Source organism: Leptodactylus fuscus, chromosome 1 (genome assembly GCF_031893055.1).
Source record: "Leptodactylus fuscus isolate aLepFus1 chromosome 1, aLepFus1.hap2, whole genome shotgun sequence".
NCBI classification, from domain to species: domain Eukaryota; kingdom Metazoa; phylum Chordata; class Amphibia; order Anura; family Leptodactylidae; genus Leptodactylus; species Leptodactylus fuscus.
The window spans coordinates 289,281,988-289,308,423 of NC_134265.1; the positions used below are offsets into that span (position 1 = coordinate 289,281,988).

General features: G+C 43.8%; 1 protein-coding gene across 1 annotated transcript; it reads right to left on the minus strand.

The window, feature by feature from the left end:
* Positions 1-204: 204 nt before the first annotated feature.
* On the minus strand, positions 205-10,030 carry PPID (peptidylprolyl isomerase D). The gene is made up of 10 exons (XM_075287837.1): positions 9,868-10,030; positions 8,519-8,659; positions 8,264-8,370; positions 7,418-7,606; positions 6,239-6,358; positions 5,130-5,236; positions 2,429-2,570; positions 2,221-2,307; positions 2,090-2,132; positions 205-888 (listed from the first exon to the last, which is right to left on the minus strand). The coding sequence occupies exons 1-10, from the start codon at positions 9,950-9,952 to the stop codon at positions 800-802; spliced, it is 1,110 nt and encodes a 369-aa protein (XP_075143938.1). The 5' UTR covers positions 9,953-10,030; the 3' UTR covers positions 205-799.
* Positions 10,031-26,436: the final 16,406 nt, after the last annotated feature.

Genomic DNA, 26,436 nt, shown 5'->3' on the forward strand with positions numbered 1-26,436 from the left:
GTCTTTGGTTTTCACTGGTACATCCAACTTTTTGATCACTTTTTAATGTCTTTGGAAAGAGATTATTAGAAGAAAAAACAGCTATTCTGGCATTCACTATGTGTAATAACATTGCTGAATGTAGCAAACAAGATGAGCAGAGCCTTTACATGTATGACAAACCATTGGCTGAGGGCAGATTTGTTATGAAAGACAGTAAACCAGTTTATTCTATGCTTGAGTTTATAACATAACAATAAGCTATTACACAGGATTGTTGCTTCTTTTGCAATGCACAGAAAATGAGTCTTGCTGGGTAGACCAGGGGTACACAGCTCAGTGTCTGCGACAAAGGCCACATGACTAAATTCCCTGCAACTTAATCTGACAATAGCAGGTTATTTTAGTGCACCCGCTACGGTACAAGGCAATAATTTCGTTAGTAAGACTGAGTTTTTTTGGACTGTGTCCACAACCTCAGCTGTGTAGTCCTGGCCGTACAGAGAAATACAAGTAATACTGCTTTCACTGCTGGAGACCAAAATAAGCCTATCCACACAAAAAAATAAAAAATAGAAATAAAATACACTGCACATCCCACTAGTTGCATAGTTCATGCAGTGTGACAGACAAACAAAAACCGAAAAGAAGTTGTAAACGTTCAAAAATACTTAGGTGAAACATTACACCTGGGTTCAAAAACTACTTTTTTTTTTCCTTTTTTTGGTTTAATATCAGACAGCAGTTTATTCTGCAGTTTAACTTTGCGCCCAGATGTTCTTGTTGCCAGCATACTCCATGCCCACTTCAAGGTAAACATTTATGCAAACATCTTAGCATACACCGCTTTCTCCTTTTCCTTCTGTTCTTTAATTCTCTGCTTGACCCGAAGGATCTCACTGCTGATAGCTGGGTAGAGAAAGTACATGAGAAAGTGAGCACAGGACATACTATAGATTACAGCAATGTTTCCTAACCAGTATACAAGACTGATAAACAGCCATCAACACCTTCTCTATGCTATGTATAATGCTCATACAAGCTTGTGCTAGTAAGCAGAAATACAAGTCTCTGAACATAGGATCAAATTTTCAGTGTAGCAAATGGGAACATCAAGTTATTAACTACGTTTTGCACAGGTGATGGCGTTTATGCAACACGTAAACCCCTTAAAGCCATATTTGATTTTTCCCATTTGTTTTTTTTCCTCTAACTTCCCAAAAGTCATAAGAAAAATTTAAAGGGGCTCTATCATTGGGAAATGTCATTTTTAGATAAGCACATTCTTGCATAGCCTTTAGTCTCCGTTCACACGGAGTAACGCGCCACTCATTTAGACACATAAACGTGTCAGAGTGCGGTACTTCAAAGCAGATCCCATTGATTTCAATGGGTGCCGGCTTATGCGCGGGATCTGTTTTGAAGCACCGCGCTCTGACATGTTTGTGTCTAAATGAGCGGCGCATTACTCCATGTGAACATAGCCTTATTCAAAATATGCTAAGGCAATTTACAAGCTAAAGGTATGCGTGAAAGCCTTTCTAAAGGCTCTGCAAGGATGTGCTCATCTAACAATGACTCTTGCCAATGATACAGCCCATTTAAAATTGCACAGTATGGCAGAATCCATGCACCACTGCTATTCAGGTGCCTTTGTCGTAACTAAGTCATCTAAAGGGTTAACAGTCACGATCAGTGCTGGCAAGAACACTGCTGACTGTCTGCAGGTACATCCCAAGAATGAGGACAATTTATCCGCATGGTAAATGTAGCAGTGGAGGCAGAATACATGTCTCTATGCTGTACTGTCAGAGATAGAAGGTCAGTGGGATCAGATGTGACAGACATTACCAAAAACCCTGTCAAGCCTCAGGACAGTGCCTTTATCTGAAAAGGCGTCCACCAGGTGTAGACATTACAACAAAGATGGCAACATTTATCACTAGTAGAAGAGTGGCCCAGAGGTGCAGAATATCCCTAGAAAACTGGTAACCGTTACCAGGGTTGATTCCAAGGCAAACTAAAGTAGAGGATTAAACACCAGAATATGTACTAATGTTAACCACTCATTTGAAGCTACCCAACAATATTTCTGTCTAGATCCATTTACCTTTATCTTCCGGTGCCAACTCATGGGCCTTTTTAAGATCCTCCTAAATAGACAGAGAAAATTATTACAATTTCAGAATTTTTTTAATTATTTTTAATCACCAACAGCATGAGTTCATTTTATCAATTTACCAGTGCTTGCTCATAATCTTTCAAACCCTGCCAGCCTTGGGCCCGTCTGTAAAGTGCTTTTGTATTGACTGGATCAATTTCAAGAGCCTAAAAAAAAGAGAAAGAAAAAAAAAAGTTTTATTTATACAAAAAAAAAAAACCACACTGAAGTTGTCCATTTTATTTGTACACTTTTCCAGGCTTTTAGGCTACCACATGAACCACTTACCTCATGGCAGCTCTCAATTGCTGCTCTGAAGTCAGACACTTTCAGTTTACAAGCAGCAATATTCAGGTTACAGCTTACAGCAATTGGATTTAACTTAGCAATGTTGTCATCTCCAGTGACATCTTTACAGCTTTCCACATATCTGGAAAAAAAACATCCACAATATTTAAATTATTGATGTCATTAATCCTTATTAATTATAGTTGTGTGGATACCTAATACAATTTAGTGTATGCTAAATATAAAATGTTATATTAAAATCACTTTTTTATAATACAAAAAGGACCTGTAAATGGTTTAGTGTCCCAAATTGCCAGAAAGGATCCCTTTAACTAAAAATAAAGTTATTAGGAGTCAATCATGCAGATTCACTGGACGCTAAATATACACAAATGTTATGTTACATATCCTGAGCAGACATATCTATCTATATGATTGATATATAAATATGCAGCGCAGCCTATACAGCATTTAGAGTGTAAGAATTAAAGATGGCATGCGAATACAGCCTGACAATACTATGGCACAGCCAGACAGAATTTTACTATGGAGGTGATTGAATATTGTTGTAGCACCAGAGTTTATTACAACTATATAACCCTTAAAGGGGCTCTATCATTGGAAAAGTCATTTTTAGCTAATCACATCCTTGCATAGGCTTTAGAAAGGCTATTCCCACCTACCTTTTGTATGTAAATCGCCTCAGGGGTTTTTGAACGAGACAGTTTTTATTCATATGCTATTAGCCTCTCGGTGCACCCCGGAAGTCTCATCGTGCACCCTTTGCTATTGTTTCCTATGTGTGTATACAGCACAGGCTGCTGATGATGATGACGATAACTCAGCTTCCTGTTTGCACACACAGATAGGAGATTACAGCAAAGCGGAGGCTGCTGGGAACTTCCTGTGCTGGCTGGAAGCTCATTAGCATACGAATAAAAACAGGAATAAACTTTCTAAAGGCTATGCAGGGGTGTGATTAGTTAAAAAAGACTTCTCCCAATGACAGAGCCCCTTTAATTATTTTTTGCTGGGCTTTTCATATTCATTACCCATCCTTAGGGTAGGTCATAAATATCAGATTGGTGGTGATCAGACACCTATCAACCTCACGACTCACTTCCGCCAGTGCCAGAACTATACAGTAGGAAGAACCAGAAGCAGACTGCTATGTCCACTGTGTAGTGAAGGTTTACTACAGCTCAGCTACACTGCACAACTGTACCATCAGGAACAGCCACTACACAACTGGCAGAGCAGTTTTGTCCCAGCAACTTCCCATAACAACTAAACGGTGGGGGTAACAGCTGTCAAAAGACCAATTTCATTTTGATGACATAAGAATAGATTATCAGTATGAAAATCTTAGAAAGTCCTGTTAAAACACCGGGGTAAACGTTACTAAAGCTAATAGAAGTAAAAAGCAGGTCGCTTCTTTCATTTACCAAATAGCTTTTGAAAAAGGAGACCTCATTGGATCCATGCAAAAATTTTCACCTTGATAAGTTTTGGCAAATCTCTTTCTAAACATTAGGATAACTGAATTGCAAAACACATACAAGAGGGTTTTTAAGGGGGCCTTGCACATCCTGTGACACCCACGGTATTATATACTGCTAGAAAGCTGACAGCATGCTGAATTCAGTCAGTTTTCCCAAAGTGCGCCCAGGTGCTGGAGATATCAGTGCTGTTAATTTCAGCACCGATAGTTCACCACCATCGGAAGGGCGGACCTTACCGCCTAGCATCATCGCTGGATGGTAAAGAACATCTGCCCTGACAGTACACTTCCATAGCCTTGTACTGTCAGAGGGGGCGTTCCTTACCGCACAACACAACAGGCCCGCCCTTCTGACGATGAAGGGATATCCGAGCCAAAACTAATGGCCACGATATCTCTGGGATATGGGTGTGTACAATCAAAGCTGACAGTGCACTGAATTCAGCACAGTGTCAGCTTTCCAGGGGGATATAAAACCGCAGGTGCCAGAGGACATGAAAGGTCCTCTTTAAAGGGTTATTCCCATTGCCCAACTGCTTGACTTTCTGCAGCTGAAGCTCCCTCCACTCCTATTTCTCTGCTCAAAGTTTTGTAGGTGGAGCAATGATGGCAGCATCAGCTATGTCGCAGTATCCATGCTGTTAATAATGGTCAAGTATAAATGACAGTGTCCGGCTCTGTTCCTTAAAGCAGAGAACGGTTTACCAGGAACCCTTGTTACTGTGAAACATGTGACAGAACATTATGTTCTGTCTCCACAACGATCAGGCCTAGTATGGTAGGTTAGGAGAGACTAGGATGCTCTGTCACATATTTCATACAGGCCTGATAAGAGCTACACCATACTTTGCAGCCTAGTAGCAAGTGCATAAAAATAGGACAGACCCAACTTCACTGTGCATGTATAGGGACTATACAATGCAGCTATATAGAGGTGTCAAAAAACCTGGCCATGCAAGCTTGCTCCTGAACACCAGACTAATCTAGACTAATAGACCTCAATAAAAGTTCTACTGTACAAACACGTCCACTGCTGCAGGACCACAGCAGTGGCTGTAACCAGGGAAATTGGGCACAAAGATCTAAAATATGCCAAGAATAAAATTAAAATTAATTTCAATATTTAATACTTTGGCATGTGGGCTATATGAAATATATTTGAGATGTAAACACATTTGGTTAAAAACATTTTTAACATACCTTAAAGCCTTGTTGTACTTTTTTATTGCCGCATCCCAGTTCTGAGATTTGAAGAAATTATTCCCTATATTCTTGACATCTTCAGCTATACTGACAATCTTCTCAACCTAACAAACAATATAAGCACAACATTGTCTTTATACAAAAATTATTAGAAGACAGTTCTGTTTAAAAGTAGAAAAACCTTAGTCTAGCGTCACGCCAGCGCTGGAACTCCGTTCGGGATTCCGTTCCCCTTTCCGCATGAAAAATGCGGAGAGAAAAGCGATGCAAGCAGCAATCCTGATATTACGGGGATTTCTGTGCATCCAAATCGTACACGTGCATTACATTCTGTGAGACTCAGAATAAAAACTTATTGATGTTTTGGTATCGTACCCTGGTCCTACTACACGCCCTCAACCCCAATATTCCTTCGGCCTGGTGGAGATACCTGTCCAAGGAGGGCACGCTGTATCACATCTTATGGAGCTGCCCGCTGATACGTGCTTTTTGGACAAAGGTTAAGGTGTTAACTGACAAGCTCTTTTTCTAGGGTGTCCCGCTGGATCCTTATTTTGCTACTTAACTTGCCTCTCCGACACCTTGGTAAAAATACTTAAAACTCTTCCTGTATCTCTGCTAAACGGCTGCTAAAATGCTTGCAGCCTCCCACTGGAAAAGTGTACATCCTCCTACTGGCCTTGCCCTTGTAGCACGTATCAAGGATGTACGCAGACTCAAGTATCTTACTGCCACACTCAACGGATACCTTCCAATCGGAATGGTCCTCATGGGATACGCACGGCATTCTTCATCATTTCTGATCCCCTTCTTCCCCCCTCGTTTTTTTCCCCACCCTGTGTATGTAGTGTTCTTTGTTCTGTGTTTTATTTGCCCTTGTTCAAACTTTTTTTTTTAATATGCCCCCCCCACACCCCGACTTTTGCCCCCTTCTTTTTTCCTTCCCTGGCTCTCTTTAGATTTTTTTTATATTACCTCACTGTATGTATTCAAAATTTTTTGTTAACGCAATAAAAATTACAGATTAAATTTTAAAAAAATGCCCATCGGCATAAATAAAATTGAGCATGACTAAAGCTTGAGAATGAAGTAAGTAAAGTGCTTACATCATTTAATTCAACATCAGAGTCTTCTGGGAAATCAGGATGGGTATCTCCAGAGCCATCCAAAGGAGGCGTCGACTCATCTCCATCTTTCAGCTCTCCACAATCTGCTATTACACACAACTATATGGAAAGAGAAAGCATGTTAAACTCACACATGCTAGATGACGATTATTGCAAGTCATATTGCTACAAGTGAACTTATACTTGAGTTATTTTCTACAATACACACAGATATCAGTTTTTTCATGCACATGTGTCTGAATAATTGTTTTGGGTTTTTTTTTTTTTATTATTTTTTCCACATAATTCTTAAAACCACATCTTTTCTTAGCACATGTCCACACAACAGATTCTGGAGAGGAATTTGAGGCAGTCTCCTACTTCAAAAACCTGTTCCAAAAATGCCCAAGCAAAAACCAGGGCAAGTTCAAGCAGGAGTGCAGACAATATACTGAAGAGCACGGGCTCTTTTATATGGGCCGAACATACATTTGTTTACAGTTACTGATCATGTAACCATGCCTAGTCATCAGCTGGGAAAACAAGAACATTTTCATTTTTTAGCTGATCACCTACAAATTAACACAATTGTTTGTTTCTATGATTATGTATCTCCCATAGAGTACAGTGATTGCCACATGTACTGTAAATGGCGATTAAACTTTAACTTACTATAGTGCTGGTCAACACTTGTTAGCAGTGTTATTGCCATAACACCAGATTGCCATCCTATGTCAAAGGATCCTTTAAAAGGACCTCTCACCACCTCCAGTTTCTTGCATCTGTCAATAGGCACTGCCCCACTGAATTTTCTCTCTAGCTACCAACCTTTCCAGAGCAAATCAATGCAGTTAGGTTTTGATGCCAGATATGCAGCTTAGGCTCTCCGTCAGGAAGGCGCACGATAAGAGCCATGATTCAGAGCTCCAACCAGCTCCTGTCTGACACTGCCCACCTAACAGTACAGAGCCTAAATAGCATATGAGACACCAATTCTAACAGCAAACACAATACTGACTGGAGGAGAGTCACTGATGGTTCTCTAAACAGTGTACCACCTGCCCCTTTTCTTTACAATACCAGTCACCTAAAATAATTAGAAATTATGATTATTACACCTATATGCAAGAATTACATAGCAGATAAATCACAAAAGAAAAACATACACAACACACTTACTTTAGAAGGTTTTTCTTCTTTAACTTCAACATTTTCCAGCATTTTTACAATCCCATATCCTTTGAGAACTTGACCAAAAACCACATGTTTCCCATCTAAATGCGGTGTGGGGACAGTTGTGATGAAGAATTGAGAACCATTGGTATTGGGGCCAGCATTGGCCATACTAAGCAGGCCTTCTCGGTCATGCTGCAAGGGGGAAAAAAAGCAATCATCATATTTAAGTCATTACATTAAGTCACTAGACCTAGAGCAAAGACTCTAACGTGAAGTGTCACACATCTATAAATTCACTTATCCATATGAATAGACAAGGACACTCCAATACACATGCTTGTAAAACTTGTCCAAGTGCACATTGGGGCACCAGAGTTTGCAGTCATTCTTACGGGTGAGCTGCTCCTTCTTTCAGCCACATTATTGCTCTCACCTGATTAAAGGGGGTATTACTACATACAAAAGATAGCTCCTGTCTTGTGGAGAGGGGAAAGTGCAGTGCATTGCTGAGGGTCCCACAACAATCATAATAGTTAAGGGCAGTTCCAGTGTTGGGACATCTGTATGAATGCAGCAGTATTCACAAATTCACACTTTCGCTCAATTCATCTCTATGGGATTGCCATCTCTAGCAGCTTCAAAAGTATATGGGAGCCTTGCCAAACTATCAGTTTTGTTCATAGGAAACCCCTTTGAAACATTGCTTCTACAGAGCTATTCCATAACTTTCACTTTTATACACAGGAATATCGTTATATGTACATAGAATATGTACATAGAATGGAATGTTAATGGAATGTTATCTATTCACAGAAGGCAAAAAAGCCCCTTTAAGGTCATCTCAAGTACCTTATAATGGAAATTTTCATCCTCAAATTTCTCTCCATATATACTTTCACCACCAGTACCATTTTGGTTTGAGAAATCTCCACCCTGGATCATAAACTTCTTAATAACTAAGGAAAAAACACAGAAATTAACATAAAAAAGAGAATATTTACAGAGATCCCTGTTAAGATCTGGAGAGTGCAAAATGCAAAGGTACAAATTTATTTCAGGCACACAAATATACCAGCCTGTCAAATGAACTCTAGCTCTACTTACTTCTATGGAAAGGACATCCTTTCAAGTGAAGAGGTTTTCCAGTAGTCTTTCCTAGACCTTTTTCGCCGGTGCACAGTGCTCGGAAATTTTCCGCAGTTTTTGGAACCACATCAGCAAAAAGTTCTATTACAATTCTGCCAACTACAATAATAAAGAAAGAAAAATTAGGTAACAAGCAAGCAGAAGTATTATCTACCCTACATTGTGCACGGAGATACAAATACGCCAATGCTCAAAACATTCAAGAATAATCCAGACACTAACATGTGAAGTTACTTAGAGAACAACTGCCTACAATATTTACAATGACTGGTTTAAGAGGGTCATAAACCAACAGAAAGACTTTAATGAAAAACATGTGGAAGGAGGGAGTTACGTCATTCTACTAAACCAAAAGCTAGTGGATTTAATAGAGCCGATAGAAGGAACCTTCCATTTCTGATGTGTCAACACAGATGATAAAAAACAAACAAAAAAAAATCAGTCCATGGTGGGGAATAAGATGTTCCCAAATAATGATTACTGGTTGATGACTGCACTGTCAAAAGTATTGCTCCTATCCTTTTCACCAATGTGTGTTTACATAGGTACACCCTTCACATGAGATATACTCCACCTGACTGTTGAAGCCATATATATATATATATATATATATATATATATATATATATATATATATATTTTTTTTTTTTTTTTTTTTTTATTGATTGATTGATATATTGACCAGGGTTGTGGACAGGAGCAGCAGCAACTAAGGAGTTTCATTTACCTTACTTACTCTTGACAGGTTTATGATGCTGGACCTGGGGGATCCATGTTGGTTCCACCCCCTGTCCCGCTCTATCTCCGCCCTTAACTCCCATTGTGACAGATAGTCATCTATTACAGGGGCTAGCAGCCTATAGGAGCGATAGTCCCTAGCACATGTGACTACCTGTGAAAGGAGAGGAGGCAAAGTACCCCAGAACTGGTTCTAATCACATGATCCGGTACTAGAACCAGCACAAAATCCCCCCAAACCCAACGTCATAAAAGCACTGGAGGAAGAAAAGGTAAATTAATCTCCTTGAACAATCCCTATAACCTGTAAGATCCCCTCCCCCCGGAGTCTGACATCTGTCATCTACCATCACGTAGTCATTCTTCACTCCTGACCCTGGTGTTGGGCAGCTCCGAGCACAGCAGATGTTCACAGACACGATCCGCTGCTGTGTGGGCACCCTATGCCCCAGTGCCCTCTCTCCTCCCTATCTGCCCCAGTCATAGAGCTGCTGCTCCTCCTCTGACAACTTCCCGCACCATTCATTCCTGTGCAGGCAGGAGGCGCCGATAACTCGCCCACTACTCACCCTGCTCGCCTCCCACCTCCACATCCAAAAACACCCTCGGGTTGTCCGGTTTGGACGGCCTGTTGTTAGGAGACGGGTGAGACATGATCTCTCAACGGACAATTTCCTAACTGTTCACCGGCTTCTCACACCTGAGCACACTTCCGCTGCGGCGGGGGCGGGACTTCCGTCGCTCTAGGCCCCGCCCCTCTGTAGTTCTGGATCGTTCTGGAGCTCTGTAGAGTAGTGGGCTAGTGCTGGTTATGAGCGCCATATGGGCAGTGTAGCGCGCGCGGCTCGTGTCATGGCGGCTCAGACGTGTGCGCCGTTACTATTAAATGGCAGTCTGAGGGCTAGCTGTGGAGGGGAAGTAGAAAATGGTGTATTATCGCTGGGTCATTTTTTTGGTGCCCTCCTCAGTCAGTGCCAACCAGAGGGGGCGCCCTGAATCCTGTCATGGGCAGTTTACGTTTCTTTGTCTGTTTCTGAGAGTCATAACTTTATTACTTATTATATTATATAGCCATGTGAGGCTTGTTTAATGCAGGTATAGTGTTCCAGCAAAACTGAACAGGGGATGGAAACCCAGCAGTAAGCCTTAAAACTAGAGATGAGCGAACACTAAAATGTTCGAGGTTCGAAATTCGATTCGAACAGCCGCTCAATGTTCGTGTATTCGAACGGGTTTCGAACCCCATTATAGTCTATGGGGAACAGATACTCGTTAAGGGGGAAACCCAAATCCGTGTCTGGAGGGTCACCAAGTCCACTATGACACCCCAGGAAATGATGCCAACACCTCTGGAATGACACTGGGACAGCAGGGGAAGCATGTCTGGGGGCATCTAACACACCAAAGACCCTCTATTACCCCAACATCACTGCCTAACAACTACACACTTTCCACATTCAAAAAAACCTCTATCAAAGTGGGAAAATACCTGGAAACCTTCTTTACTCCCCAAATGGATGGACACAAACCCCAATTTAAGCTCAACAAACAGTAACAACCACCCCTTTAAATCACGTTCCCCATGACAACCACAAATGGAATAGGCAATGGGAATTCCAAAAGCCCTCACCCTTAACTGTCATTTTGAGTGTGTGTGTGTGATGTGGTAAGACCTTCCAAAATTCACTTTTCTAGCCCTTAACATGAGCCCTTCCAAACAAAGTTACAGGACCTTAAGCTGAGCTACCAGCAGAGATTGAGGCCCTTGGCATGAGTAGAGCCTTGCACCAGCAGTGTTTTTGGCACTTAGGGTGAGTTGAGCCTTGTACCAGCGTGTGTCCCTTAACATCAGGCGGGCCCTAAGTTCTGCGCTTTGCACAAAAGTTCCACATTAACTAGGCTGAATGGTACAAAGATTAGTAGGCCCGAGAACCAGGAACAGGTCTTGCAATGGCTGTCGGATAACGCTTAAAGCACATTGTCCACCAGCCAGTCAGCCTCTACCTCCTCTTACCCAACAGTCTTGTCCTCCTTCCACCCAAAATTCCCAATCTTCCCAGAACAATAACCCCAACTGTCCCTGCTCCCCAGAGCTGTTCTCCCTTCCTTTGACTGTACCGCAACCTGCCCCTCCATTTCGCGATTCCACGGACCTAACAGACGAGTATCTGTGTCCAGATGCTCAAACACTAGAGTCTCCTCCATTCCATCTCCGGTCGATTTGGTGGCGGATGACCAGCAACCCACCCTCATCGACGACGATGAGACGCAGTTGCTGTCAGGGCAGCCAGTTGACATGCGCATTGTGCAGGAGGAGGAGGCGAGACAGGAGTTGGAAGAGGAGGTGGTGGACGACGAGGACACCGACCCCACCTGGACAAGGCGGATATCAAGCTGGGAAAGTAGTGTGGATGTTGAGGCAGGTGCAGCACCAAAAAGGGTAGCTAGAGGCAGAGACATGTCCAGAGGCAGAGGTCAGCTGCTTTGCCGAAGCCAGGCCAGACCCAGAATGTCCGAAGATGTTCCCTTTTGTACCCAGCCCAGAAAAACTCCCCCATCGAGGGCACGTTTCTTGAAGGTGTAGAGTTTTTTCAAGGAATGCGCCGAGGACAGATATAGTGTCGTCTACACAATTTGCCTCTCGAAATCAAGTAGGGGCCCTGAGAAGAGCAACCTGTCCACCACTTCAATGCACCGTCATTTGGAATCCAAGCAATGGAATCAGTGGCAGGCAGCAACGGCAGGACAAACGTCGCCCGCCGTTCATGCCACTGCCTCTGCTCGCAGTGCTGGCGATGCACTCCAGAGGACGAGCCAGGACATCACTTCATCTGCCTCCGCCACTTTGTTGACTTCTCCCTCATTCTCCCCTGTTTCTGTCTTATCTCCTTCTCCTGCACCATCAAAGGCACCATCAGGCGCTTCTTTATAACAACCCACCATCTCTCAGACATTGAAGCGCCGGCAGAAATACACCGCTAACCACCCACCCACGCAAGCCTAGAACGCCAACATCGCTAAACTGCTGGCCCAGGAGAGGTTGGCGTTCCGGCTTGTTGAAACTCCCGCCTTCCCGGACCTGATGGCAACTGTGGCACCTCACTATGCCGTCCCTAGCCGTCACAACTTCTCCCGGTGTGGCGTCCCCGCCTTGCACCAGCACGTGTCACTCAACATCAGGTGGGCCCTTAGTTCCGCGCTTTGCTGCAAGGTCCACTTGACCACCGACACTTGGACAAGCGCCTGTGGTCAGGGATGCTGCTTATCTTTAAGGACAGGCAGGGTGAATGTGGTGGAGTCTGGTCCCGGAGTGCAAACTGAGGTACCCTATCTCCTCTCCCAGGCCAAAATTCATGGCAGGAGTAGACTGAAACCCTACGACGCTGCAACCTCCACCCCAGCTACTAGCGGCAAACGCTAAAACACTGGTGTGGGGAGACGTCAGCAGGCGGTGCTGAAGCTTATCAGCTTGGGGGACAGACAGCACAGTGCCTCCGAGGTCAGGGATGCCATCCTGGCTGAGATGGCATTTTTTTTTCCCTGCTACACCTGGGGCCTGGCATTTTTACGCCTGTGATAATGGCTGGAACCTGGTAGCGGCTCTGGAGCTTGCCAGCCTCCAACACGTTCCATGTTTGGCCCACGTCTAACCTAGTGGTGCAAAGTTTTTTGAAAACATACCCAAATGTACCGAAGCTACTGTTGAAAATGCGGCGCTTGTGCGCCCACTGTTGCAAGTGCACAGGAGTCGCTGCTAGCCTAAAAACACTCTAGCAAGGCCTACATCTGTCCAAACACAGGCTGTTGTCCGTCATTCACACACGCTGAAACCCTACAATACCATATCTTGAGCAGGGTGTGTGAGCTGCACAGACATTTGATGGAGTTCCATCTACAAAACCCAAGGGTTCCTCAAAGTCAGCTCCCAAAGTTTCTGCACCATGAGTTTCCAGGGGTGGCAGAGTTATGGCTAGGGGCAGAGGCATGGATAGGGATGATGTCTAGGGGCAAAAGCAGTGTGGATGTGGAGGCAAGCTAAGCAGGAAAAACTGGGGGTACAAGCTAAAGCATGGACTGGGGTGATGTCTAGGGGCAAAAGCAGTGTGGATGTGGAGGCAAGCTAAGCAGGAAAAACTGGGGGTACAAGCTAAGGCATGGACTGGGGTGATGTCTAGGGGCAAAAGCAGTGTGGATGTGGAGGCAAGCAAAGCAGGGAAAATGGTGGCTAGAGGCAAAGGGATGTCCATAGGCAGCAAGGGCAAAGATGCAAAACTCTCCCCTGTTTCAAGAATTTTCCTGACTTGTCTCCCCACAAAACATTCCTGGGAGGAGGGCTGAAACACCACCCTCCTCCTCCTCCGCTGTTAGATTGACCCCAGCTACGAGCTGAAAACGCTGCAACACTGGTGTGGGGAGACGTCAGCAGGCTGGGCTGAAGCTCATCAGCTTGGGAGACGGACAGCACATTGCCTCTGACGTCAGGGATGCCATCCTGGATGAAATGGCAATTTGTTTATCCCCGCTGCCCCTGGGGCCAGGTTTTTTAGCTTGTTGGAGGGCTCTGGAGCTTGCCAGCCTCCAACACGTTCCATGCCTGGCCCACGTGTTCAATGTAGTGGTGCAATGATTTTTAAAAACATACCCCAAATTAGCTGAGCTAAGGGTGAAAGTGCGGCACTTGGACACCCACTTTCCCAAGTCTACAGTACCTGGAGCTAGCCACAATACACTCCAGCAAGGCCTACATCTGCCTGAAGCACCTACTGTTGTGCGAGGTCACCACACGATCTAACCCTAGATACCGTATGTTGAGCAGGGTGTGTGAGCAGCAGAGACCTTTGATGGAGTACCAGCTACAAAACCCAAGGGTTCCTCAGAGTCAGCTCCCTCACTTTCTGCACCATGAGTTTCCATGGGTGGCAGACTTATGGCTAGAGGCACAGGCATGGATAGGGGTGATGTGTAGGGGCAAAAGCAGTGTGGATGTGGAGGCAAGCTAAGCAGCAAAAACTGGGGGTACAAGCAGCCGGTGACATCATCACTGACAAGCACAGCTGTCTGTCAGCTGACAGGCTGACTTTCACCAAAATGAACAGACAATGGATAGACTCATCATATACATGTCAGTTACATGACAAATTTAGTGCAATTTGCAAGTCCAAGATGGGTTGGAGATCTGCAGAGAGGAATCTCACCACCTCTTGCGGGTGCCATCATTTGGAAGGCAAGCCCTGGGCTCAGTGGGTGAGAGCAAGCGCAGGATAATCGTCGTTTGGCCTGGCGGCCACTGTTGACAGGGCTGGCGCTGCAGTCCAGACCAGCAGCCAGGACACCTCCACATCTGCCTCTGACACTTTGGGGAGTTCACCCTTATCCTCACCTTTTCCTGCCATTTCTCCTTTTGCCCGCGCCATCATGCGCCTCTTCCCAGCAACTCCCCATCTCCCAAGCCTTTCATTTCATGCTAAAGTACAGCGCAACCCACCCACATGCCCAAGGCTTCAATGGCCTCATCTCAAGAAATCTGGCCCAGGAGATGTTGGAATCCCGGCTGGGGGACACTCTGCCCTTTTTGGGCAGAGTGTCTACTGCGCCACCGCACTGTGCCGTCCACACCAGCACTTTCCCCCAAACATGAGGTGGTCCCTAAATTCAGCGCTTAGCCCTAAAGTTCCACGTGACCAGTTACGAATGGACAAGTGCATGCGGACAGGGACGCTACCTTTCAATTTTGGCACAGTGGTTGAATGTAGTTGAGGCGCGGACCGGGTCGCAAAATGTGGTGGCCTGACTTGTCTCCCCACACAACATTCCTGGGAGGAGGGCTGAAACACCACCCTCCTCCGCTGTTAAATTGACCCCAGCTACGAGCTGGAAACGCTGCAACACTGGTGTGGGGAGACGTCAGCGGGCCGTGCTGAAGCTCATCAGCTTGGGGGCCAGACAGCACACTGCCTACAAAGTGAGTCATGCCATCCTCGATGAGACGGCAATGTGGTTTTTGCCACTGCACCTGGGCCCAGGCATGTTGTCATGTGTGATAATGGCCGTAACCTGGGATCGGCTCTGTAGCTTGGCAGCCTGCAACATATTCCATGCCTGGGCCACGTTTTTAACTCATTGCTGCTAATCTTTTGAAAAAGGTACCCCAATGTTCCTGAGCTACTGGTGAAAGTGTGGCGCTTGTGCGGATAGTTTTTAAAGTCTATAGTTGCCGCTGCTAGCCTCTATGCACTCCTACAACGCCTGTACCTGCTGGAACAACGGCTGTTGTGCGACGTCTCCACACTGCTGGCACTAAACATATCATGTGTTGAGCAGAGTGTGTGAGCAGCACAGACCTTTGATGTAGTTCCAACTCCAAAACCCTCGGGTTCGTCAAAGTCAACTCCCTCAGTTGCTCAACCATGAGTGGCCATGGGTGGCAGACTTATGTGAAATCCCATCCATTGCACTGGACACGAAACATTAGCATGCGCTCAGCACAACTTCGGATATGGCAGCTGCGTTAAGCAGGGTGCAGGGTACAACACAGACCAGGCCCGAGCACCAGGAACAGGTGTTAGAAATACTGCAGCATTCGCCATTTCCTTCCAATTTTGGGGTTTTGGACCCGCCACCGACTTGTCTGGACCTAAGTGGGGATCATGAGACACAGTTGCCATCAGGGCAAGCTGTGGTCATGTGCGGTTTGCAGTAAGGGGCCAGTGCGCAATTGGAAGAGGAGTTGGTGGATGACGAGGCCACCGACCCCACATGGACAGGGGTGATGTCTAGGGGCTAAAGCAGTGTAGATGTAGAGGGAAGCTAAATCAACAAAAAACCTGGGTAGAAGCAAAGGCATAAACTGGGGTGATGTTTAGGGGCTAAAGCAGTGTAGATGTGGAGGGAAGCTAATTCAACAAAAAAAAACAGGGTAGATGCAAAGGCATAAACTGGGGTGATATTTAGGGGCTAAAGCAGTGTAGATGTGGAGGGAAGCTAATTCAACAAAAAAAAAAGGGTAGAAGCAAAGGCATAAACTGGGGTGATGTTTAGGGGCTAAAGCAGTGTAGATGTGGAGGGAAGCTAATTCAACAAAAAAAACAGGGTAGAAACAAAGGCATAAACTGGGGTGATGTTTAGGGGTGAAAGCAGTGTAGATGTGGAGGGAAGCTAAGCAGCAAAAACAGTGGGTAGAAGCAAAGGCATGCAAAACTCTACCCTGTTGGAAGACTTATTCCTAGGTCTGGAACACGTTAATGGCCCCCCTGGACAAATTACTGCCACTCAGGGGCCTAGTGTCACCAGGAGGGACAAGTATAGGCGCATGTTGTGGGAATACCTGGCCGACACCAGCTCTGTCCTCTCCGATCCCTCTGTGCTCTACAGCCTACACTTATTTTCTCATCTTTTTTTCTGCACTGCACATCTCTTGCCTGCTTCCTTTGGGATCTTACAAGTGGTGGTCCACTTCCAAAGATGGTAATTTCACTAGACAGTGTAACGGGAGTAGCTGAGGGATCGCTGTCTTAACCACTTTTTGGCACAAAATTAACTTCCAAAGCCAAATATGGTGCAAGTATATGATGCAAGGACACCTACACACCTATCTCTGACACATTGGGGAGTTCACCCTCATGCGCCCTTTTGGCCTGCACCATCATGCGCCTCTTCCCAGCCACTCCACATTTCCCAAGCTTTTCATTGCAGGCAGAAGTACAACACAACCCACCCCCATGCCCAAGCCTTTAACAGCCTCATTGATAAACTGCTGGCCCTGGAGATGTTGGTGTTTGTTTATGCTTCTGGAGACCCAGGCCTTCCGTCAGCAGATGGCAGCTGGGGCACCTCCCTATGCTGGGCCTAGCCGTTACTACTTCTCTTGGTGTGCAGTCCCTGCCTTGCGCCTGCATGTGTCCCATAACATCAGTCGGGCCCAGAGCTCTGCGCTTTGCTGCAAGGTCCACTTGACCACCGACACATGGACAAGCGCCTGTGGTCAGGGATGCTGCAGTGCTTATCTTTAATGACAGGCAGGGTGAATGTGGTGGAGTCTGGTCCCCGGGTGCAAACTGGGGTGGCCTATCTCCTCTCCCAGGCCAAAATTCATGGCAGGAGTAGACTGAAACCCTACGATGCTGCAACCTCCACCCCAGCTACTAGCGGAAAACACTGTAACACTGGCGTGGGGAGATGTCAGCAGGCCGTGCTGAAACTGATCAGCTTGGGGGACAGACAGCACAGTGCCTCCGAGGTCAGGGATGCCATCCTGGCTGAGATGGCATTTTTTTTCCCTGCTACACCTGGGGCCTGGCATTTTTGCGCCTGTGATAATGGCTGGAACCTGGTAGCAGATCTGGAGCTTGCCAGACTCAAACACGGTCCACGCATGGCCCACGTTTTCCAACTTATTGGTGCCATGTTTCTTTGAAACCTACACCATTGTGCCTGATATACAGGTCAAAGTGGGGCCATTTTCGTAAGTGAGAACTAGCCTCTGCTAGGCAGAAAACATTCAGAGCACACTCCTCTCATCTTCGCACCGTTGGCTGGCGGAGGAAGACGAGGGGGTTGGAGTGGCATCTGATGTCCCTGTCCCACACGAGGCTAGAGGGTGCACTTCAGTGCATCCCATTGCTTCAGCACAAATGGTGTGAAGGGGAGTGGAAAATGGAGGAAATGGAGAGTGACCCTTACAGTTGGGGCCAGCAAAGGCATGCCAAGTAACACACTGGCACACATGGCTGACTTCATCTTGGGTTGCTTTTCAACACATATTTCACATCATGAAGAACAAATAATACTGGATTTTTACAAGCCTCGAACCCCGATCTAGGTCTAATGTCTGTTCCTTTCTTATATTAGGGGAGAGGGAAAAAAAATTACTTCAGTGATACGTTTAGCGTACATAGACTGACTATTAATGTGTATCCCACTTAGTGTTGTTAGGGTTACACACTGTCACAACCTGGCTAAAGCTTCTATAGCTGTTAATAAAGTCAACATAACTTTACGGTATCCAAAAAGACAGCTGGTACTGACAGAGAGCAAGACAAATGTCAACCAAAGCTGTGAGCTCTGAACACCCATAGTGACTTTGGCGTCATCATCATTATAAGGGAGCGGGTGGTAATAAATAACTTGGCAGTGCCTAAAACCCAAAAAGCTTATACAACTATATTTACATTAAGATACACAAATGACACTTTTCAGTAGCATGTCATGAGACAAGCTGATAAGCTCTTCCTTTGTGCAGTGCTATTTGAAAGTTAAATGCTGCCTTTATTTTAATTCTGGAGAAGGTGCAGACATTAGATTTAGAACATGTTGTCTTCATTGTCCAAATCCTCTATATCGGGCCGATTTTTCGGGCTGAGCTGTCTGGGAACGAGCTGGTGCAGCACTGACAACCTGGGTGAATATGGCAAGAGCCTGAGATGTAGGGTGAATGAATCCCCAAATTATTTGTGGAATTCCCAGTGAGACAATGGCACTATATACCAGTAGCAAAAATTGTGGGTGCACATAACCCCAATATATTCTTTGAATTCCCAGTCAGACAATGGCACTATATACCAGTAGCAAAAATTGTGGGTGCACATAACCCCCATATATTCTTTGAATTCCCAATGAGACAATGGCACTATATACCAGTAGCAAAAATTGTGGGTGCACGTAACCCCAATATATTCTTTGAATTCCCAGTGAGACAATGGCACTATATACCAGTAGCAAAAATTGTGGGTGCACGTAACCCCAATATATTCTTTGAATTCCCAGTGAGACAATGGCACTATATACCAGTAGCAAAAATTGTGGGTGCACATAACCCCCATATATTCTTTGAATTCCCAGTGAGACAATGGCACTATATACCAGTAGCAAAAATTGTGGGTGCACGTAACCCCCATATATTCTTTGAATTCCCAGTGAGACAATGGCACTATATACCAGTAGCAAAAATTGTGGGTGCATGTAACCCCCATATATTCTTTGAATTCCCAGTGAGACAATGGCACTATATACCAGTAGCAAAAATTGTGGGTGCACGTAACCCCAATATATTCTTTGAATTCCCAGTGAGACAATGGCACTATATACCAGTAGCAAAAATTGTGGGTGCACGTAACCCCAATATATTCTTTGAATTCCCAGTGAGACAATGGCACTATATACCAGTAGCAAAAATTGTGGGTGCACATAACCCCCATATATTCTTTGAATTCCCAGTCAGACAATGGCAGTATATACCAGTAGCAAAAATTGTGGGTGCACGTAACCCCCATATATTCTTTGAATTCCCAGTGAGACAATGGCACTATATACCAGTAGCAAAAAATGTGGGTGCATGTAACCCCCATATATTCTTTGAATTCCCAGTCAGACAATGGAACTATATACCAGTAGCAAAAATTGTGGGTGCACGTAACCCCAATATATTCTTTGAATTACCAGTCAGAAACTGGAACTATATAGCAGTAGCAAAAATTGTGGGTGCACATAACCCCAATATATTCTTTGAATTCCCAGTCAGACAATGGCACTATATACCAGTAGCAAAAATTGTGGGTGCACATAACCCCCATATATTCTTTGAATTCCCAGTGAGACAATGGCACTATATACCAGTAGCAAAAATTGTGGGTGCACGTAACCCCAATATATTCTTTGAATTCCCAGTGAGACAATGGCACTATATACCAGTAGCAAAAATTGTGGGTGCACGTAACCCCAATATATTCTTTGAATTCCCAGTGAGACAATGGCACTATATACCAGTAGCAAAAATTGTGGGTGCACATAACCCCCATATATTCTTTGAATTCCCAGTGAGACAATGGCACTATATACCAGTAGCAAAAATTGTGGGTGCACGTAACCCCCATATATTCTTTGAATTCCCAGTGAGACAATGGCACTATATACCAGTAGCAAAAATTGTGGGTGCATGTAACCCCCATATATTCTTTGAATTCCCAGTGAGACAATGGCACTATATACCAGTAGCAAAAATTGTGGGTGCACGTAACCCCAATATATTCTTTGAATTCCCAGTGAGACAATGGCACTATATACCAGTAGCAAAAATTGTGGGTGCACGTAACCCCAATATATTCTTTGAATTCCCAGTGAGACAATGGCACTATATACCAGTAGCAAAAATTGTGGGTGCACATAACCCCCATATATTCTTTGAATTCCCAGTGAGACAATGGCACTATATACCAGTAGCAAAAATTGTGGGTGCACGTAACCCCCATATATTCTTTGAATTCCCAGTGAGACAATGGCACTATATACCAGTAGCAAAAATTGTGGGTGCATGTAACCCCCATATATTCTTTGAATTCCCAGTCAGACAATGGAACTATATACCAGTAGCAAAAATTGTGGGTGCACGTAACCCCAATATATTCTTTGAATTACCAGTCAGAAACTGGAACTATATAGCAGTAGCAAAAATTGTGGGTGCACATAACCCCCATATATTCTTTGAATTCCCAGTGAGACAATGGCACTATATACCAGTAGCAAAAATTGTGGGTGCACATAACCCCCATATATTCTTTGAATTCCCAGTGAGACAATGGCACTATATACCAGTAGCAAAAATTGTGGGTGCACGTAACCCCAATATATTCTTTGAATTCCCAGTGAGACAATGGCACTATATACCAGTAGCAAAAATTGTGGATGCACGTAACCCCAATATATTCTTTGAATTCCCAGTCAGACAATGGCACTATATAACAGTAGCAAAAATTGTGGGTGCACGTAACCCCAATATATTCTTTGAATTCCCAGTGAGACAATGGCACTATATACCAGTAGCAAAAATTGAGGGTGCACGTAACACCAATATATTCTTTGAATTCCCAGTGAGACAATGGCACTATATACCAGTAGCACAAATTGTGGGTGCATGTAACCCCCATATATTCTTTGAATTCCCAGTCAGACAATGGCACTATATACCAGTAGCAAAAATTGTGGGTGCACGTAACCCCAATATATTCTTTGAATTCCCAGTGAGACAATGGCACTATATACCAGTAGCAAAAATTGTGGATGCACGTAACCCCAATATATTCTTTGAATTCCCAGTCAGACAATGGCACTATATACCAGTAGCAAAAATTGTGGGTGCACATAACCCCCATATATTCCTTGAATTCCCAGTGAGACAATGGCACTATATACCAGTAGCACAAATTGTGGGTGCATGTAACCCCCATATATTCTTTGAATTCCCAGTCAGACAATGGCACTATATACCAGTAGCAAAAATTGTGGGTGCACGTAACCCCAATATATTCTTTGAATTCCCAGTCAGACAATGGCACTATATACCAGTAGCAAAAATTGTGGGTGCACATAACCCCCATATATTCCTTGAATTCCCAGTGAGACAATGGCACTATATACCAGTAGCAAAAATTGTGGGTGCACGTAACCCCCATATATTCTTTGAATTCCCAGTGAGACAATGGCACTATATACCAGTAGCAAAAATTGTGGGTGCACGTAACCCCAATATATTCTTTGAATTCCCAGTCAGACAATGGCACTATATACCAGTAGCAAAAACTGTGGGTGCACGTAACCCCAATATATTCTTTGAATTACCAGTCAGAAACTGGAACTATATAGCAGTAGCAAAAATTGTGGGTGCACATAACCCCCATATATTCTTTGAATTCCCAGTGAGACAATGGCACTATATACCAGTAGCAAAAATTGTGGGTGCACATAACCCCCATATATTCTTTGAATTCCCAGTGAGACAATGGCACTATATACCAGTAGCAAAAATTGTGGGTGCACGTAACCCCAATATATTCTTTGAATTCCCAGTGAGACAATGGCACTATATACCAGTAGCAAAAATTGTGGGTGCACGTAACCCCAATATATTCTTTGAATTCCCAGTGAGACAATGGCACTATATACCAGTAGCAAAAATTGTGGGTGCACGTAACCCCAATATATTCTTTGAATTCCCAGTGAGACAATGGCACTATATACCAGTAGCAAAAATTGTGGGTGCACGTAACCCCAATATATTCTTTGAATTCCCAGTGAGACAATGGCACTATATACCAGTAGCAAAAATTGTGGGTGCACGTAACCCCAATATATTCTTTGAATTCCCAGTGAGACAATGGCACTATATACCAGTAGCAAAAATTGTGGGTGCACGTAACCCCCATATATTCTTTGAATTCCCAGTCAGACAATGGCACTATATACCAGTAGCAAAAATTGTGGGTGCACATAACCCCAATATATTCTTTGAATTCCCAGTGAGACAATGGAACTATATACCAGTAGCAAAAATTGTGGGTGCACGTAACCCCAATATATTCTTTGAATTCCCAGTGAGACAATGGCACTATATACCAGTAGCAAAAATTGTGGGTGCACGTAACCCCCATATATTCTTTGAATTCCCAGTCAGACAATGGCACTATATACCAGTAGCAAAAATTGTGGGTGCACGTAACCCTAATATATTCTTTGAATTCCCAGTGAGACAATGGCACTATATACCAGTAGCAAAAATTGTGGGTGCACGTAACCCCAATATATTCTTTGAATTCCCAGTGAGACAATGGCACTATATACCAGTAGCAAAAATTGTGGGTGCACGTAACCCCCATATATTCTTTGAATTCCCAGTCAGACAATGGCACTATATACCAGTAGCAAAAATTGTGGGTGCACGTAACCCCAATATATTCTTTGAATTCCCAGTGAGACAATGGCACTATATACCAGTAGCAAAAATTGTGGGTGCACGTAACCCCCATATATTCTTTGAATTCCCAGTCAGACAATGGCACTATATACCAGTAGCAAAAATTGTGGGTGCACGTAACCCCAATATATTCTTTGAATTCCCAGTGAGACAATGGCACTATATACCAGTAGCAAAAATTGTGGGTGCACGTAACCCCCATATATTCTTTGAATTCCCAGTCAGGCAATGGCACTATATACCAGTAGCAAAAATTGTGGGTGCACGTAACCCCAATATATTCTTTGAATTACCAGTCAGAAACTGGAACTATATAGCAGTAGCAAAAATTGTGGGTGCACATAACCCCAATATATTCTTTGAATTCCCAGTGAGACAATGGCACTATATACCAGTAGCAAAAATTGTGGGTGCACGTAACCCCAATATATTCTTTGAATTCCCAGTGAGACAATGGCACTATATACCAGTAGCAAAAATTGTGGGTGCACGTAACCCCAATATATTCTTTGAATTCCCAGTGAGACAATGGCACTATATACCAGTAGCAAAAATTGTGGGTGCACGTAACCCCCATATATTCTTTGAATTCCCAGTCAGACAATGGCACTATATACCAGTAGCAAAAATTGTGGGTGCACGTACCCCCCATATATTCTTTAAATTCCCAGTCAGACAATGGCACTATATACCAGTAGCAAAAATTGTGGGTGCACGTAACCCCAATATATTCTTTGAATTCCCAGTGAGACAATGGCACTATATACCAGTAGCAAAAATTGTGGGTGCACGTAACCCCAATATATTCTTTGAATTCCCAGTGAGACAATGGCACTATATACCAGTAGCAAAAATTGTGGGTGCACGTAACCCCAATATATTCTTTGAATTCCCAGTGAGACAATGGCACTATATACCAGTAGCAAAAATTGTGGGTGCACGTAACCCCAATATATTCTTTGAATTCCCAGTGAGACAATGGCACTATATACCAGTAGCAAAAATTGTGGGTGCACGTAACCCCCATATATTCTTTGAATTCCCAGTGAGACAATGGCACTATATACCAGTAGCAAAAATTGTGGGTGCACGTAACCCCCATATATTCTTTGAATTCCCAGTGAGACAATGGCACTATATACCAGTAGCAAAAATTGTGGGTGCATGTAACCCCCATATATTCTTTGAATTCCCAGTGAGACAATGGCACTATATACCAGTAGCAAAAATTGTGGGTGCACGTAACCCCAATATATTCTTTGAATTCCCAGTGAGACAATGGCACTATATACCAGTAGCAAAAATTGTGGGTGCACGTAACCCCAATATATTCTTTGAATTCCCAGTGAGACAATGGCACTATATACCAGTAGCAAAAATTGTGGGTGCACATAACCCCCATATATTCTTTGAATTCCCAGTGAGACAATGGCACTATATACCAGTAGCAAAAATTGTGGGTGCACGTAACCCCCATATATTCTTTGAATTCCCAGTGAGACAATGGCACTATATACCAGTAGCAAAAATTGTGGGTGCATGTAACCCCCATATATTCTTTGAATTCCCAGTCAGACAATGGAACTATATACCAGTAGCAAAAATTGTGGGTGCACGTAACCCCAATATATTCTTTGAATTACCAGTCAGAAACTGGAACTATATAGCAGTAGCAAAAATTGTGGGTGCACATAACCCCCATATATTCTTTGAATTCCCAGTGAGACAATGGCACTATATACCAGTAGCAAAAATTGTGGGTGCACATAACCCCCATATATTCTTTGAATTCCCAGTGAGACAATGGCACTATATACCAGTAGCAAAAATTGTGGGTGCACGTAACCCCAATATATTCTTTGAATTCCCAGTGAGACAATGGCACTATATACCAGTAGCAAAAATTGTGGATGCACGTAACCCCAATATATTCTTTGAATTCCCAGTCAGACAATGGCACTATATACCAGTAGCAAAAATTGTGGGTGCACGTAACCCCAATATATTCTTTGAATTCCCAGTGAGACAATGGCACTATATACCAGTAGCAAAAATTGTGGGTGCACGTAACCCCAATATATTCTTTGAATTCCCAGTGAGACAATGGCACTATATACCAGTAGCACAAATTGTGGGTGCATGTAACCCCCATATATTCTTTGAATTCCCAGTCAGACAATGGCACTATATACCAGTAGCAAAAATTGTGGGTGCACGTAACCCCAATATATTCTTTGAATTCCCAGTGAGACAATGGCACTATATACCAGTAGCAAAAATTGTGGATGCACGTAACCCCAATATATTCTTTGAATTCCCAGTCAGACAATGGCACTATATACCAGTAGCAAAAATTGTGGGTGCACATAACCCCCATATATTCCTTGAATTCCCAGTGAGACAATGGCACTATATACCAGTAGCACAAATTGTGGGTGCATGTAACCCCCATATATTCTTTGAATTCCCAGTCAGACAATGGCACTATATACCAGTAGCAAAAATTGTGGGTGCACGTAACCCCAATATATTCTTTGAATTCCCAGTCAGACAATGGCACTATATACCAGTAGCAAAAACTGTGGGTGCACGTAACCCCAATATATTCTTTGAATTACCAGTCAGAAACTGGAACTATATAGCAGTAGCAAAAATTGTGGGTGCACATAACCCCCATATATTCTTTGAATTCCCAGTGAGACAATGGCACTATATACCAGTAGCAAAAATTGTGGGTGCACATAACCCCCATATATTCTTTGAATTCCCAGTGAGACAATGGCACTATATACCAGTAGCAAAAATTGTGGGTGCACGTAACCCCAATATATTCTTTGAATTCCCAGTGAGACAATGGCACTATATACCAGTAGCAAAAATTGTGGGTGCACGTAACCCCAATATATTCTTTGAATTCCCAGTGAGACAATGGCACTATATACCAGTAGCAAAAATTGTGGGTGCACGTAACCCCAATATATTCTTTGAATTCCCAGTGAGACAATGGCACTATATACCAGTAGCAAAAATTGTGGGTGCACGTAACCCCCATATATTCTTTGAATTCCCAGTCAGACAATGGCACTATATACCAGTAGCAAAAATTGTGGGTGCACATAACCCCAATATATTCTTTGAATTCCCAGTGAGACAATGGAACTATATACCAGTAGCAAAAATTGTGGGTGCACGTAACCCCAATATATTCTTTGAATTCCCAGTGAGACAATGGCACTATATACCAGTAGCAAAAATTGTGGGTGCACGTAACCCCCATATATTCTTTGAATTCCCAGTCAGACAATGGCACTATATACCAGTAGCAAAAATTGTGGGTGCACGTAACCCTAATATATTCTTTGAATTCCCAGTGAGACAATGGCACTATATACCAGTA

Coding starts and splice junctions, on each gene's coding strand:
- PPID (XM_075287837.1), bottom strand. CDS start 9,952: ATGTCTCACCCGTCTCCTAACAACAGGCCGTCCAAACCGGACAACCCG. Junction 2,571..5,129: donor AAGTACAACAAGGCTTTAAG/GTATGTTAAAAA, acceptor TTTTTTTTCCAG/ATATGTGGAAAGCTGTAAAG. Junction 2,133..2,220: donor AAGATTATGAGCAAGCACTG/GTAAATTGATAA, acceptor CTGTCTATTTAG/GAGGATCTTAAAAAGGCCCA.